The sequence below is a fragment of the Euleptes europaea genome, chromosome 8 (assembly GCF_029931775.1).
Source record: "Euleptes europaea isolate rEulEur1 chromosome 8, rEulEur1.hap1, whole genome shotgun sequence".
NCBI classification, from domain to species: domain Eukaryota; kingdom Metazoa; phylum Chordata; class Lepidosauria; order Squamata; family Sphaerodactylidae; genus Euleptes; species Euleptes europaea.
This window is the reverse complement of record NC_079319.1, coordinates 3454289-3469683: the sequence shown is the minus strand read 5'-3', so window position 1 is coordinate 3469683 and position 15395 is coordinate 3454289. Positions and strand designations below refer to the sequence as shown.

Genomic DNA, 15395 nt, shown 5'->3' with positions numbered 1-15395 from the left:
CGAGTTCCATTTCTGTCAGGGCAGTTAAAGAGTTAACTTGTTTGCATCAACAGCTTAGATAGTCTTAAGATGATGATGAAATAACAGATGTAAGTATTCTGTTGGCTAGCAAATCGCCATTGCAAACGTGCAGAAAGACACGGAGTCAGAATAGTTCATTACCCTGTCCCTTTGTTAAAGGTGTTAAACTTTGGGGCAGGATGGGCCAGTTGCTTTTGAATCTCACCGAAGCAAGATGCCTGTTCTTAGCTCTCCTGAGCTGGGACACAGACAGAAGGGATTTAAGCCTTAGTACCTGCTAGCATTCCTAGCAAGATTTATAGATAGAAAGATTGCTATTTGTTTTTACTCCATGTAACCCTCCCTATTTTTAGGAAAGTAAAGGATTTTTGTTTGATTAAGAGAAAAGTCTTTGACTCTTGTTTTATTGTGTGCTTGACCTGATTCTCTCTAACCACAATCACGATCCATTGGGCCTCGATAAAACTCTACACAGCCACATAGAGAGCAGCTGTCTCCTTTGGAGTAAATGGGGAAGCTGAGGTTTACAGACTGTTGAGAAGAAGACCTAACGGGGGCAGGCAAGCGGTCAGTTAGTTAGGGATGTAAGGCTGGAGACCTTTCCACCCTTTTCACACCTCTTGTCTGCCCCTAGAGCAGTGGTTCCCAACCTTTTTTTGACCAGGGACCACTAGGACTTTTTTGTTCGGTGCAGGGACCCCAAGGTTCAAAATAAAAATTCCGAGAATTTGAAAATAAACTTTAATCATAACTGTTAGTTAAACATTAAACTTAGAATAATATTTGAATATATATTTTTATAATAGAGAACTTTTAATTGAAAATATTAATTTATTATGGGTTTATAACTTTGTTTTGCGGACCTTAATTTAGTTCTCGCGGACCCCTGGGGGTCCACGGACCCCCGGTTGGGAACCAGTGCCTTAGACTGATATTCTTAGGTCTAATTTTCTGCTTCTTCTTGGAAGTAGGGTTGCCAGGTCCCTCTTCGCCACCAGGAGGAGGTTTTGGAGGCAGAGCCTGAGGAGGGCCGGGTTTGGGGAGGGACTTCAGTGCCATAGAATCCCATTGCCAAAGTGGATTTTTTTCAGGGTTCATCAGTTGCGAGGCAACCTTTTAAATGTCCTTCCACATTCATTCCTGCTAACCCCAATCATCTCATTCAGACCTTTCAACATTTAGTTCTTCGGGATGTGTCTTTGATGGAAAAGAGACATATTCCCACTTCAATAAATTTCACTCCGGCCCAAGAAATGATTGTTGATCAATTAAATAAAGATAAATCCATTGTCATAAAGGAGGCAGATAAGGGTGGATCTATTGTTATTTTAAATTACTGTGATTATGACAATGAAAATTTGCGACAGCTTTCCAATTCTGCTTTCTATCGTCCCATTTCTACTAACCCTGTTAAAGCTATAGAATTAATTATTAGAACAACTGTCTATGAAGGTCTTGCAGCTAGCTATATCACATCACAAACTGCTGAATTCCTACAGAATAAATTTCCTAGAACACCTGTATTTTATACTTTACCCAAAGTGCATAAAACTACTCGCCCTCCCCCTGGCCGTCCTATTATTTCCGGCTCAGGATCACTTCTAGAACCTATTGCCCAGTTCCTAGATTATTATTTAAAACCTTATGCTTCTTCTACCTCTTCGTTTCTTCTAGATTCTCGAGATTTTATTTTTCAACTGGAAAACAAATCTATTCCATCTGATAGTATTTTTGCTACCTTAGATGTCGTATCTTTGTATACGAATATACCCCTTAATGAAGCGCGCAATATTATCCAAGATCTTTTAGACTCTAGAAATGACCCCTCACCGCCTACCCAATTTTTGCTGCAACTTTTGGATATATTATTTGAGCATAATTACTTTAGGTATAAAGATCAATTTTATTTACAAGTTAATGGAGTCAGTATGGGCGCAGCTTGCGCTCCTTCAATAGCCAATATTTTTATGATTTACTTCGAAAAAAAGTTCATATTCCAAAACAATCCCTTTTCAGATGACATTCTTATTTATAAACGTTTTGTTGATGATTTGTTCTTTAATTTCAAGTCAGTGGCTGCCTACAAACAGTTTTTAGAATGGGTTAATACTCTTCATACTCACCTTACTTTTACTGGTACGTTCAGTAAGACTTCCATTCCATTTCTGGATTTGGAAGTGTTTGTTACTGCTGGGTCTACTCTGGCAGTAAAACCCTATACCAAACCCCTAACTAAGCATGCAGGACTTGATTTTTCTTCTTTTCATCCACCACACTTAATTAACAACCTTCCTTACAGTCATTTTTTAAGAATAAAGAGGAATTCAACTCTTTCAACAGACTATCACTATACAGCTGCTTCTTTAAACAATGCATTGTCAGCCAAAGGATATCCACCCCACGTCTTACAGTCAGCCAAAACCAGAGCAGATCTGAAAGACAGACAGGAACTTTTAAGATCAAAACCACCTACATCTTCTACTAACATTACTTGGTCCTTACAACATAGCTCCAAGGCTCATCTGATCAATAACATAATCAAAAGACATTGGCACCTAGTAGAAACCTTACCTGGCTGTAAAAATCCACCTCTATGCGGATTACGCCGCCCACGATCCATGCGTGACTTCCTGGTTCACACTGACATTTCTCCCCAGCCTTCTTTTTCCACTTCTTTACTTTTGCCGCCAGCAATAGGACATCATCGTTGTGGTACGTGCTCAGTGTGTAATGTATGCCTTACAGTTAAAGAGCTCACATCTGCTACCACTGGTTTCCGTTTTTTTCTAAAAAATTTCTTTAATTGTGCTTCAAAAAATGTTGTTTATTGCGTGGAATGTAAATGTGGTTTAAAATACATTGGCAGCACCATACGTCCCGTGAGGATCAGGATCTCTGAACATTCTTCTAGAATTCGCTCCAGAAATTTAGAAGCCCCGCTCACTGCCCATTTTTTGGAAAAAGGACATGGAGATAGGGATTTCTCCTTTTGTGTTTTATGGCAATTCCGTGGTCGACCCTATGACTCGCAAAATATCCAAAAAATATTGCACCAAATGGAGACTAAACTTATTTTCCTTATGGGAACATTGTCTCCCAATGGTCTAAACAATGAATTAGATTATTCCTGTTTTTTAGGATAGCATCACTTTAAGAACCCTTTTTTTCTGAGTTTTTTCTGAGCCTGTCTGCTACAGCTGCGATCATTTAAGAGCCAAATCCTTTTTACTTTTAAATACCATCCTTATCTTTCCTTGACTATTCTGTCCTTTTGGAGACCTGGATACAAATCTTTGCGGTCCCTATGAGACAACACCTACTAAGGCACTTATACTTATATCTATTATTGGTAAGAATATTTATGCTTGCATAGTCTTTTTATTATTGATTAAATAATGTTTTAATGTCTATTATAAATGTTGATTTATTAGTTGAATACATGCATTTTTGATACACAGATACAGGTCACCGAAGAAGCCATATGCGAAACGTGGTCCCGATCTAGACAACACGTCTGACATCTTTTTCCTGTGGCTTTGTTCCAATAACTGCAACCTAAAAAGAATTTAAATGATTCAAAAAATTCTAATATCAAATGATACCTTAATTGGTTGATTACTTGAACTTACCTGTTGAATCAGGATCCTTGGCATCCTCTTGATAAGTCATATTTATTGGATTGTTATTGTAAATTTTGTATCTGGTTGTACTCCCTTTGTATATGCTGTATATATTTATTCACTTTGCACTTTATAAAATTCACTTATTTGCTTTATAGTGTTATAGTGCTGTTTTGGGTTGCTCCAATTATCCTTACAGCACTGAGCCTTCTTTTCTTGTAGTACCTGGAGGTTGGCAACCCTACTTGGAAGTCATTCTACCTTCTCTCTCCCTCCTTAGCTAGTTAGACTGCTAGAGGCTCTGTCTCTCAGCTTTCCTGGCCGAAAATGTAGTTCCCTATATAAAGAGCAACTTTCTAATAATTTTTTTAATCATGTACTCTATGCTGCTCAAGATCAATTGATCAAGGAGCTTCTAAGGGATAAAAGGAAAGGAAAGGAATCATGTACTCAGCACACTCTGCCAACAAGATCCCCCCCCCAGTTCTGGAAATCAGTGGTTCCTATACAGAAACTTTAAATGGCTGCGACTTGGTTTTCCAACCCAGCTGGGAAGAGGGATCCAGATGTTATCCAGCCCGTGGAAGACGTGAGCTCAGCCTTTACAGCTTTTCTATTTCTCCAGAAACTTCCCCTCAAGGTTTGCTTTCTCCCCCTCCCTCTGCTTGCAGCTCACGCCCTGTTTTGCTTCACCTGTAAAGATCAGACCACCAACTGGAAGTGCCTGAGGATGTCTCGATGCCCTGAAAATGAAAACAGGTGTCTAACTATCGGGGCTGTTTCGGGCCGGGGTAAGTGACTCAGTGCTGTTCTCTTTCCAGCACTTCCAACAACCAGTTCACACATGGCAACAAACTGCTCATTTGCAAAAGTAACCTGCAGCAATACGGTTGCCAGTTTCCAGGTGGGACCTCAAGATCTCCTGGAATTAGGGTTGCCAACCTCCAGGTACTAGCTGGAGATCTCTTGCTATTACAGCTGATCTCCAGCAGATAGAGATCAGTTCAGCTGGAGAAAATGGCTGCTTTGGCAACTGGACTCTATGGCACTGAAGTCCCTCCCCTTCCCAAACCCCACCTTTCTCAGGGTCAACCCCAAAAACCTCCCGCTGGTGGTGAAGAAAGACCTGGCAACCCTACCTGGAATAGTAATGGATCTTCAGACTACAGAGATGTTTCCCCTGGAGAAAATGGCTGCTTTGGAGAGTGGACTCCATGCATTATGTCCCACAGAGGTCCCTCCCTTCCCCAAACCCTGCTCTCTGCAGGCTCTACCCCCCCAAAAAAAAAATCTCCCAGAATTTCCCAACCCAGGGTTGGAAAACTTACTGCCCTCACTTGCTTGACAATCCAGTGTGCTCTGCTAGCAACATTCAACATCTCTAGGTTCTGGCCCCTGACCAGAAGAAGACAGAGTAACAATGACTGAAAGGAGCAAAATAATTGTGGGAGATGTTTAATCATGTCATGATGTACATAGGAAACTGCCTTTATACTGAATCAGACCATTGGTCCATCAAAGTCTGTATTGTCTACTCAGACTGGCAGCAGCTCTCCTGGATCTCAGGCAGAGGTCCTTCACATCATCTACTAACTGATCTGTAACTGAAGATGCCAGGGATTGAACCTGAGACCCTCTTCATGCCAAGCAGAGGGTCTACCACTGAGCCACTTTGTGGACTTTCACTTTGTGCTTTTCTCTTTCTTTCCCTGCCAAGGTAATGATTCCAAGCTGCTGATCACCAAGAGGTGTGTGGATAGGTGTCCATTGGAACGAGAACCGGTCGACAAAGCATCCAATTCTCTTTTTTGCTGCGAAAAGAGTATGTGCAACCTCGGGCCTCCCAAATAAAAGCCAATAACCAAACTCGAATGGCCTTTGAATGAAGCCGCCTTTTACCCAGACTACCCCGGACTGAAAAAGAGAGTATGCAGGATTCCTGAGGTGGGTATCTACTTGCCATCTCCTTTATGAGGTGGAATAGCTTCCAGGTTTGTGCCCTACCAGCAAAGGAGGGGGAGGTTTATAGGGTCAGACCTGATGGGAAGATCCGTGTTCCTTTTTTTCTTTCCAATTGTGTTTTGTAAACCTGGACTTTGTGATGGAGGCGTTCCCCACATCAGATTCAGAATGGGTATGATGATGGTGACGAAGATGAAGAAGTAGAGTTGGTTTTTATATGCTGACTTTCTCTACCTTTTAAGGAGAATCAAACCGGCTTACCATCTCCTTCCCTTCCTCTTCCCACCACAGATACCTTGTGAAGTAGGTGGGACTGAGAGAGCTTGGAGAGAACTGTGACTGGCCCACGGTCAAAAACCAGGCTTCATGTGGAGGAGTGGGAAATCAAACCCATTTCTCCAGATTGGACTCCGCCGCTCGTGTGGAGGAGCGGAGAATCAAACCCAGTTCTCCAGATTAGACTCCGCCGCTCGTGTGGAGGAGCGGAGAATCAAACCCAGTTCTCCAGATTAGAGTCCGCTGCTCTTAACCACTACACCACGCTGGAATGAAAGCCCTCGTGGTGTAGTAACTCTGAGTGGTCAGAATGTAAAAATGGGATCTGGGAGACCCGGATTTGAATTCCCCCTCTGCAGTGGAAGATTGCTGGCTGACCTTGGGCCGCTAGGTCTCAGCTTAACCAACCTCACAGGGTTGTAGAGAGGATGAAATGGAGTAACACAGAACAAAGCCTGTCTCCCTAAAATCCTTTGAGAAAGAGATTAAAATTTACATACGTACGTAAGTCGCAGAGGACTTACGGCGACCCCGGCTGGGGGTTTTCAAGGCAAGCAAGAAGCAGAGGTGGTTTGGTATCACTTTCCTCTGCAGAACTTTCCTCGGTGGTCTTCCTTCCATGTACCAACCCTGCTTAGCTTCTGCAATTTCATGAGATCGGGCTTTACCACGCTAACTTCCCTCCCTAGATAAAAGTGTACAAACGAAATAAATGTGAAGGACTTCAAGTGCACATTCCCAACCAATGTGATTTAAACTCGGCCCTACAGATGGGCAGAACCCATCCTTTCATTTCTGCTGAGGTTCCGCTTTGACCCCCCCAGTCCACTCACTCTTAGTAATAATAATTCCAGGCCGTCAAGTTCCAGTGAGTCATGATGACCTCAGGACAACGGGGTTTGCAAGGCAAAAGATGAACAACAGTGGTTTGCCATTGCCTGCCTCTGCACAGCAATGATGGACTTCCTTGATGGTCTCCCATCCAAGTACTATAGTGTAAGCAGAATTCCTTTAGACATAACAACATAAGAAAGTCCCTGCTGGATCAGACCCAGGCCCATCAAGTCCAGCAGTCTGTTCACACAGTGGCCAACCAGGTGCCTCTAGGAAGCCACAAACAAGACGACTGCTGCAGCACCATCCTGCCTGTGTTCCACCGCACCCAAAATAACAGGCCTGCTCCTCTGATACTAGAGAGAATAGGTATGCAGCATGACTAGCATCCATTCTAACTAATAGCCATGAATACCCCTTTCCTCCATGAATATGTCCTCTCCCCTCTTAAAGCCCTCCAAGCTGGCAGCCATCACCACATCCTGGGGCAGGGAGTTCCACAATTTAACTATGCGTTGCGTGAAAAAATACTTCCTTTTATCTGTTTTGAATCTCTCACCCTCCAGCTTCAGCAGATGACCCCGTGTTCTGGTATTATGGGAGAGGGAGAAAAACTTCTCCCTGTCCACTCTCTCCAAACCATGCATAATTTTATAGACCTCTATAGTTTTATAGACTTCTATAGAATCATAGAATTATAGAGTTGTAAGGGACCACTAGGATCATCTAGTCCAACTATAGGCGTAAACTATGGGGGGGCTCAGGGGCTCGAGCCCCCCCAAACTTGGCCGGGGGGGCTGAGCCCTCCCCCGGCAACCAGTGCCCATATGGGGGGCTCAGTTAGGTGGCTGGTGCAGTGAGGCAATGCGCCTGCCCGGGTGCGGGGTGTAGCTGGTGCCGCCCCCGCCACTGTGGCCGCCCCCCCCCCTTGGCCGGGCGATGAGCCCCTGTGGCCGGCTGGCACGCCAGGGGGCGGGCAAGAGGAAGGCCTAGCCCTGCTCACCCCCTCCGACCGCATTGTGTCCCTCACCCCACTACCCGACCCTCCTTCTCTGCCTATGCCAGGCGCTCTTGGTCGGGCTGACTCCCCCCCCCCCCCCGCTCGGAGGCCAGGTCTACCCATTGGCTTCTATGGGCCCCTGGAGGCCAGGTCTACTGCCAAGAAAGCCAATGGGTAGATCTGGCCTCCCGATGAGAGAGCTGTGACTCGCCCAAGATCACCCAGCTGGCTTCATGTGGAGGAGTGGGGAATCGAACCCAGTCCACCAGATTAGAGTCCATTGCTCCAAACCGCTGCTTTTAATCACTACATCACACTGGTTCTTGGTTGACTTGGTATACTTGGTTTAGGGGAATGCTGGGCAGAGCACCTTATCTTCAGGGACAATGATCAGGGCAGGGGACAAGCTCCACTTCGGTGCTTGAGGAGAATGAGTTTGGTGCCCACGACAGAACTCTGGATGCTGCACTTTGGGAAAAGCAGAGCCTCAGTGACCCTTTTGTGTATGACCCAATCTGACCCTTTGCCAGTCTTTCTCACAATCAAGACTGCAAAATGTAGAGGACACTGGCCAAGATCCCCACGCCCACCGCCACGTGGCTACTTTTCATGTTGGCGGCCCCGCTTCTGTTGCAGAATGATGTGTGGCAGCACTGCGTCGAGTTGGGCAGGGGGGACGCCACGATGACTGGATACTTGGCGCACCGCGGAGAACATCCCTTATAGAGCAGGTCTTCGCCAGACTCCCCTGAAGGAGGAAAACAACCATGAAAGTGACGTAGAGCCGAAGATATGGCTTTTCCAAACCCCAATGTGAAATCTAGTCCTCCGCCGTTCTCCACTTCTCCCTACCAATAATTTCCACCTCACATGAACACATGAAGCTGCCTTATACTGAATTATACCCTTGGTCCATCAATAGGCTTGCCATCCTCCAGGTAGTTGAAGAGAACAGCACTATGAGCCCAGGTCATATAGATAAATCACACAAGGTACTGGATACTAAACCAATATATTGTGAAGCCCAAATACCACTCTAAATAAATACACTACACTACTACTAAACTATCTATAACCTATCACAACTATGAAACTATAACAACATAGATATATAATATGATCAGTACATTCTTATGTGCATAAGACTGGAACATAGAAATTGGGACTCCACTTGGCATATTTGCAATGACAGTTGAGCCCAATGTCCAGAGATATATCACAGGATATAGTCCCGTCTGAAGATGCGATATATAGTTCCCTCTTTGCTGCCGCAGCTTCCAAAATTTAGAGGAGCAGTGCTCCCGATGTCGTAAATGTAGAATGCGGCTTGGGAGTGTGATCCAAAAAGTAAAATATGCAAAATGAACAAATGCGAGATAGGGAATGATCCTTTAGACCTATTTCAAAGAATAGCTTCTTCAGTCGCATTAAATTCATAAAAATGGATCAAAATATCACAAATGCAGCATTGGCTGAATAATGCCGTTTCGTTTCCAGTCAGAAAGTAGTTCCATATCCTTTCCATGTAATGGAAGAATTTAAACAAACATGGTTTAAGGCCACCTCATATTGGGACAAGATGGCAAAAATGGATTTTATGATGTTATTTAGTGAGTTATAGAAAATAATTTTTTTGAAATAAAATTAAATTTTAGACAATTGATACATAAAACTACCAGACACTTCTTCGGAAGTCTGGTGATGGATCACCTTTTTTTTTTTTTTTCGGTGGGTGGGGGGAAAAGGGTATTATTGAATACTTAGATTGATGATGATTGTATTGAATATTGAATTGTATTGAATATGTTGTATTAATACCCTTCTATAATGTTCTTTTTCTTTTAATATTATTGTATTTTTTCTTTTTATATGGTATGTTTTGTTAAAATTCAATAAAAAATTGAAAGAAAGAAAGAAAGAAAGAAAGAAAGAAAGAAAGAAAGAAAGAAAGAAAGAAAGAAAGAAAGAAAGAAAGAAAGAAAGAAAGAAAGTAGTTCCACGAATTGTGGTATCTTGTTGTTCTACAGAGAACAACCTTGTTCTACTTTGTCCTACTTTGTTCTGCTTTGTTCTACTTTGACGTCCTTCCGTCAGAGGCTAGAGGGCTCCGCCCCAAAAACCTCCCGCTGGTAGCAAAGAGGGACCTGGCAACCCTAGTAAACCCCAGATGTGTCATCCCCCCCACCCCGTGAGGTCCTTGAGCTGCTTAACAATCTTTCGGAAACATCCACTCCCTAGATGACGCTCCACTCTGACAGGCGCATGTTCCAGACAAATTGCCAAGCCATTTGAAGGGCAGGTGTAGCTTGCCCAGCTCTAAACTTGCAACGTTCAGCATAGGGTTGCCAGCTCCGGGTTGGGAAATACCTGGAGGTTTTGGGGGCGGAGCCCGAGGAGGGCATGGTTTGGGGAGGGGAGGGGAGGGACTTCAATACCATAGAGTCCAATTGCCCAAGCAGCCATTTTCTCCAGGGGAACTGATCTCTATTGGCTGGAGATCAGTTGCAGTAGCAGGAGATCTCCAGCTAGTACCAGGAGGTTACAATACAAAATAGGCACCTCCGTGCCAGTACCAATGGTTAGAAAATCTGCAACGGAGTCTCCAATACAAAAGTAGCAAAAAATCGTATTGGTGCTTACACAGCAAAAAAAAATTATTGGTGCTTACACAGCAAAAAAATTTATTGGCACCAATAAGTACCAGGAGGTTGGCAACCCTAGTTCAACAACCTTCTGTCCCAGCTCAGCCATGAGCTGGGGTTGGGGCTTACTGATCGGTTGTTGGAGACAGCAGAAGAAATCCCACCTCCCACTTGAGAACCGCAGCTTTCGAGAGAAGTGCACATACCACGCGCCACAGTTGTGAAGCAATGGGAGTCTCTTTCTGCACACTTCTGCAACTTCTCACAGTTCACATGAGAGCGTTCATGTTCACATCGGTAACACCACAGCTCATCCTCTCGTCCTGTTCAAGAGAAAGGGAGACAAGCAGAGCGAAAATATCTGTATTGCCATCTGAATGATGATTACTTATTGTTTACGTTGGGTTGGATCTTGCAACGCCCTTCTGTTAATGGGGGCCTTCCACCAGCTCAAGAGGATTCTTTCATACCAGCAGAAGTTCCCTTTGTACTGGGGGAATGTGCAATTCTTGGAATGGAGTCAAAGGATTTATTTTGTATTTATTTATTTATAGTACTTATCGTCCAGCTTTCCCACAGGGACTCAAAGACGATGACACGTAGTGTGCCAAGTAAAAAGATCTTTATCACATACATGTCAAAGATTTGGTCACGGCCCACCTAGCAGGGAGGTTTGTGCTGAATTTTATCATCATCATCATCATCATCATCATCATTATTTAGATTTGTATCCCGCCCTCTAACCCAGCCAAGCCCAGGCTCAGGGTGGGTAACAATACCATGTATCACACATAATAAAAACATCAATATGTACAAACAATTAAAATCAACAGTCCAAGATTAAAATCATTTAAAACAAAAAATTTCTTGTGCGCAGGATCTCGGCCGGCTCAATTCTTGAGTCCAAGTGAGAAAGGCAGACTATAAAGAACATAAAAACACAAACAAGCATATAAAACCAGCTCTTGATTAAAGCTGAGCATTGACTGCCCCTACAGAAGGAAACGTTTGGCTTCTGCCCGGATCTCCTGCCGATAGAGATCAGTTCCCCTAGAGCAGTGGTTCCCAACCTTTTTTTGACCAGGGACCACTAGGACTTTTTTGTTCGGTGCAAGGACCCCAAGGTTCAAAATAAAAATTCAGAGAATTTGAAAATAAACTTTAATCATAACTGTTAGTTAAACATTAAACTTAGAATAATATCTGAATATATATTTTTATAATAGAGAACTTTTAATTGAAAATATTAATTTATTATGGATTTATAACTTTGTTTCGCGGACCTTAATTTAGTTCTCGCGGACCCCTGGGGGTCCATGGACCCCCGGTTGGGAACCAGTGCCCTAGAGAAAATGGCCGCTTTGGCAATTGGACTCTATGGCATTGAAGTCCCTCCCCTCCCCAAACCTTGCCCTCCTCAGGCTCTGCCCTAAAAACCTCCCACTGGTTGCGAAGGAGGACCTGCCAACCCTATATCGGACTCAAATGTAGCTCTTCTACTGTAGACCAACATGGCTAGCCTCTGGAACTGTCATCAAAGAAATCCAGCACCTGGCCTGAATTAAAGAGAAATCCGACTGGCCGGTGCATGCTCCTGCATTCTTAAATTTGCAATTCATCTAAAATATCCCCTTGACTTTCCAGATCTGCTTCCTTTGTGCCTCTCCATCTAATCCATGGTAGAATTTGCCAAGTTTTACCTTCGGTGATGCCCAGGACGGCCACCAACAGGACAAGGAACAAACGCTTTGGCATTCTGATGTCCTCTCTCTGTAGCCTGCCTGGGAAGGGCAGCTGGGTTTGGTGGCTTTTATATACCTGGCCCTTATTATGATAATCTCTGGGAGTGTTTGGGTTTGAAAGAGTGAAGATACAGAGAGCAACTGAGGTTATGAGAGGGAGTTGTTCCAGAGAAACGGGGCAGGAGTTACTCACTCGCGGCTTCCAAAGAAACCAGCGCATGCACAGATAATGCATTTCATTGTATGCCAAAGTATGCACGGTTGGGCCATATTGTTTAGAGAGTACGCCATAATATCTCCTGCAGAGAATGATGAAAGTAAGACAGGGCAGGATAGATTCCTGCCAAGCCAGGAATTTGTTTTCAATTTGCGTAAAGTGCAACCAATTCACAGCCGGAAGGGCAGGAAGGGATGAGTCAGTGTTTGGCTCTCGTGGCCCTATCTTAAATGTCCAGGGTAATGCCAATCACCACTTTGGGGTCAGGAAGGAATCTTCCTCCAGGACAGATTGGCCAGGGATCCTGGAGGTTTGCCTTTCTCTGGGCATAGAGCAAGGGTCATTGGGGGAGTGGGGAGGGGAAAGGTAGTTGTGAATTTCCTGGTTTGTGCAGGGGGTTGGACTAGATGACCCTTGAGGATCCTTCCAGCTCTGTCTTTCTATATTTGCCCCTCCAAAGATACTCCTAGACTGACTGCTTTGGGGACTGATGATCAGTACAATCATTGAATCATAGAGTTGGAAGGTACCACCAGGGTCATCTAGTCCAACCCCCTGCACATCTAGTCCAACCCCCTGCACAATGCAGGAAATTTACAACTACCTCCCTCCACACACACCAGTGTCCCCTACTCCATGCCCAGAAAATGGGGAAAACCCCTCCAGGATCCCTGGAGGAAAATTGCTTCCTGACCCCAAAGTGGCAATCGGCATTACCCTGGGCATGTAAGAAACGGCCACTAGAGCCAAAAACTGGTGCAACCCTTCTTGCCTTCCCTCTCATGATCTGCCTAAGTCCACAGAATCAGCATTGATGACAGATGGCCATCTAGCCTCTGCTTAAAAACCTCTAAAGAAGGAGAACCCACCACCTCCCAAGGAAGCCTGTTCCACTGAGGAACCACTCTACCTGCCAAGAAGTTCTTCCTCATGTTTAGCCGGAAACTCTTGATTTAATTTCAACCCGCTCGATCTGCTCCGACCTTCTGGGGCAACAGAAAGCAACTCCACACCATCCTCTCTGTGAAAGCCCTTCAAGTATTTGAAGATGGTTATCAGAGCCAGCATGGTGCAGTGGTTAAGAGTGGTGGTTTGGAGCGATGGACTCTAATCTGGAGAACCGGGTTTGAGTCCCCGCTCCTCCACATGAGCGGCGGAGGATAATCTGGATTTGTTTCTTCACTACTCCGCATGAAGCCAGCTGGGTGACCTTGGGCTAGTCACAGTTCTCTTAGAGCTGTCTCAGCCTCACCTATTTCACAGGGTGTCTGTTGTGGGGAGGGGAAGGGAAGGTGATTGTAAGCCAGCTTGATTTTTCCTTAAGTGATAGAGAAAGTCGGGAAGCATATAAAAACCAACTCTTCTTCTCTCAGTCGTCTCCTCTCCAGGCTCTCTTCAGATTTCGCCACCACCCGCTCCAGTCAGAGGCTAAACGGGCTTGACTGTGTTAGGCTGAAGGTACCGAGCCTGTGAGCAGCTCCCGTGGTGCCTCGGTTTGTCCCTCAGATGGCAGCGAGCCCATCGCCTGCTTTCCAGCTACCACCCCGAACACAATACATAATTTCAGCTCTCATGTAACCATACTGCTCCAAAGCACGGATGCCGTGCCAGGCTGAAACTCTTTCCATCTAAAGCCCCGCTAGGAAACTATGAATGCTTGGGGAGGGAGGTGGGGTGGCGGCACCTGTTTAGATCCACCAGTACGGGGGTAACCAACCCTGGGAATCTTTGGTTGCTCAATAATTGCTGAGGAGTGAAACTTGGAGCAAAGAGAGGCAGTGTCAGATTTGTGAGTACTCTGAGGGTGTGCCTTGCTCAGAGATGTCCCAATGGCATCTGGCAGATGACAACGGAGAAAGATCACGTTCATCAAAAGATGACTTGTAGGGTTGCCAGCTCCGGGTTGGGAAATACCTGGAGATTTTTGGGGCGGAGCCTGAGGAGGGCAGGGTTTGGGGAGGGGAGGGACTTCAATGCCACATCCAATTGCCAAAGCGGCCCATTTTCTCCAGGGGAACTGATCTCTATCGGCTGGAGATCAGTTGTAATAGCGGGAGATCTCCAGCTAGTACCTGGAGGTTGGCAACCCTACTGATCCTCAGGCTGATTGGGATTGTGAATGCAAGTAGGGTTGCCAGGTCCCTCTTTTCCACTAGCAGGAGATTTGGGGGGCAGAGCCTGAGGAAGGTGGGATTTGGGGAGGGGAGGGACTTCAATGCCATAGAGTCCAATGGCCAAAGCGACCATTTTCTCCAGGGGATCTCTGTCACCTGGAGATCAGTTGTAATAGCAGGAGAGCTAGTACTTGGAAGTTGGCAACCCTAAATGCAAGGGAGCTGATGGAATTGACCCTCCATTACACAGCAATGTAAAGTGAACACATGAAGCTGCCTTATACTGAATCAGACCCTTGGTCCATCAAAGTCAGTATTGTCTATTCAGACCAGCAGCAATTCTCCAGGGTCTCAGGCTGCGGTCTTTCCCATCACCTACTTGCCTGGTCCCTTTAACTGGAGATGCCGGGGATTGAACCTGGGACCTTCTGCATGCCAAGCAGAGGCTCTACCACTGAGCCACTGCCCCTCCCCTGAAGTGCAGCATTTCCATGGCAGGCATGCCATGTTCTTATGTACCTGGAGGATGGCAATCCGACAAACCCTACTCAGCATGCTCACTTACATCCTGCGCTATAGCTGGGGATGCCAGCTTTGGGTTGGGAAATACCTGGATATTTGTGGGGTGGGACCTGAGGCTGTATTTAAATTATATTTTAATGTCCAATTAGTTTTATTATTCTGGATCTTGTAAGCCTCCCTGAACCTGGCCTTCGGGCTGGGGAGGGCAGGGTAAAAATGTAATCAAATAAATAAATAAAGCCTGAAATGGCATAGGCAGGGCAGGGGTTGGATAGCCATCCCGTGTACCCATCGGCTAAGTGTTCGCCAAGACACCATCTTTAGTTTGCCTCTACCTGTAGAGGTGGCTACCAATGAGAGATACTTTGCAGTTGTGGTACCCCACCTGTGGGTAGGGTTGCCAACCTCCAGGTGGTAGTTAGAGATCTCTTGGGATTACGACTGA

At 45.2% G+C, this 15395-nt stretch overlaps 1 protein-coding gene across 1 annotated transcript; it reads right to left on the bottom strand.

Annotated features, from left to right (window-relative positions):
- Nucleotides 1–8255: 8255 nt before the first annotated feature.
- LOC130482062 (lymphocyte antigen 6E-like) lies at nt 8256–12110 on the bottom strand. Its single transcript, XM_056854877.1, has 3 exons — nt 12056–12110; nt 10562–10678; nt 8256–8461 (listed from the first exon to the last, which is right to left on the bottom strand). Exons 1-3 carry the CDS (start codon nt 12108–12110, stop codon nt 8256–8258), a joined length of 378 nt encoding a protein of 125 aa, XP_056710855.1.
- Nucleotides 12111–15395: the final 3285 nt, after the last annotated feature.